This window comes from Nannizzia gypsea, genomic scaffold (genome assembly GCF_000150975.2).
Source record: "Nannizzia gypsea CBS 118893 supercont1.2 genomic scaffold, whole genome shotgun sequence".
NCBI classification, from domain to species: domain Eukaryota; kingdom Fungi; phylum Ascomycota; class Eurotiomycetes; order Onygenales; family Arthrodermataceae; genus Nannizzia; species Nannizzia gypsea.
Genome location: NW_003345200.1, coordinates 1,319,254 through 1,320,840, shown reverse-complemented (window position 1 = coordinate 1,320,840; position 1,587 = coordinate 1,319,254). Strand labels below are relative to the sequence as shown.

General features: G+C 51.9%; 1 protein-coding gene across 1 annotated transcript; it reads right to left on the bottom strand.

Annotated features, from left to right (window-relative positions):
• Positions 1–78: 78 nt before the first annotated feature.
• On the bottom strand, positions 79–1,303 carry MGYG_02506 (hypothetical protein; the record flags this gene model as incomplete). Its single annotated transcript, XM_003174928.1, has 2 exons — positions 79–1,004; positions 1,063–1,303. 2 exons carry the CDS (start codon positions 1,301–1,303, stop codon positions 79–81), a joined length of 1,167 nt encoding a protein of 388 aa, XP_003174976.1.
• Positions 1,304–1,587: the final 284 nt, after the last annotated feature.

Here is a 1,587-nt window from a genome sequence, read left to right as displayed (position 1 = left end):
TTCGAGGTCGGTCATGTTGATTCTTTTTTTCCTGAAAACTTTCCAATATACGTATTTATGTTATTTGACGGGCAACGGCTACCGGCCAGGTCCCATCTCGTAGATCTGCTCGGGAACAGGTCCGTTATGTGTAGCAGTCATAGGCGTGGAAGCCAACTCGGATGGGATAGGGGACATCTGTTGTGGAGAGCTGACGGTTGACCCGGGCATTTCAGCGTGCTGAGGAGGTTGTTGTGGTGGCTGGTTGAATGGAGAAATCTTCTGTTCATTCGGATATGTTGGTGGCTGTTCCTCAACCGGCGGCTTCTGCTCAACGGGAGCATAGTATCCTCCTCCGACAGCGGGGTTCTGGTTATAACCCTGTGGGTTCATGCCGGTTGGCGGCATGTTGTTATTTTGAGTGTAGGCAGTCGCAGGGGCAGGGGCAGGGGTGTTATCGGGCTTCTTGCGCAGGATGAACCACCAAATTGCAATGAGGATGGCAGAAACACCAGCGACGCAACCGACAACAATACCGGCAATAGCGCCGCCTCCTAGGCCCTTGGGTTGTGGAGGTGGAGGTGGAGGGGGATAAGGGGTTGTGTGGCCTGAGGTAGTGGTGTCCGGGAAGTCGCCTGATGTGGTGCCACTGGGTTGGTCAGAAGTGTCAGTGGTGGTGGATGGGATGTGAGTGGCAGAGTATTTGGAAGCATAGTCGGGTCCTAGGACAGAAGAGAAATATTGTGACAGCGGCGAAATGTTGTCGGAAACCGAAGCGTACGAGTAGCAGCCGTACAACTTGGTGTTCTGGTTGAAGACATAGGTTCCGCAGTAAGGGAGAGTTGAGATGCTACACTTGAGGGCCAGTGAATCCCTGGAGCAAGCCGAGTCACAGCTAACGCTTGATGGGTAGCAGGTAGTTGGAATGGTAGTGCAATCATTGATATTTTTGCTTAGACAACAGCCGGCAGCGTTTCCGGTGTAGATACAGGTTGCGCGAGCATTGACGCAAGTCAGTGGATTCTCTGTACATCACATTAGTTTTTCTGTTTTCAAATTAATATAGGGCTCATCTAGACAAACCTGGGTCTCCATCAACCAAGCCGCAGTAATAAGCTGGAGGAGGGAAAGGGATCAACAAGCTGGTCGAGTTGCCACTCTGCCGCTTCATTAATTCTGGTGGTATTCCAGCAGGCAGGCCGGGAGGAGGTGTAGGTATCGGAGACATCCCGTTGAGCGCGACGAGGCCAGCAGGCGTTGCTACAGGCACTAGATGTTCCAGGTCGGCCGCATCGACGGAAGCGACAGAGAGGAGGGCGGCCATAAAAGGCCAGGGAGTATCCAACCATGTCGTTGGCCTGGTGTACCCGACTCGCACAGTGAAATGTGGTATAAATGGGAGTTGGGTTGATGTTTGGTGAAGACTGAACCGAACGCTCCCCAATTTCAAATCCGTTTCTCCTCTGCCGGTTAAATGGGATATAAATAGAAATACCAGACCTTGAGTCTGATATATCCTCCGACTATCCCAACGAAACGTAAACTGGGGGTTGCATAATCGCGTTCAAGGTATTTTCTCGGATCCAGAGCAACACCAGCACAGCAGAG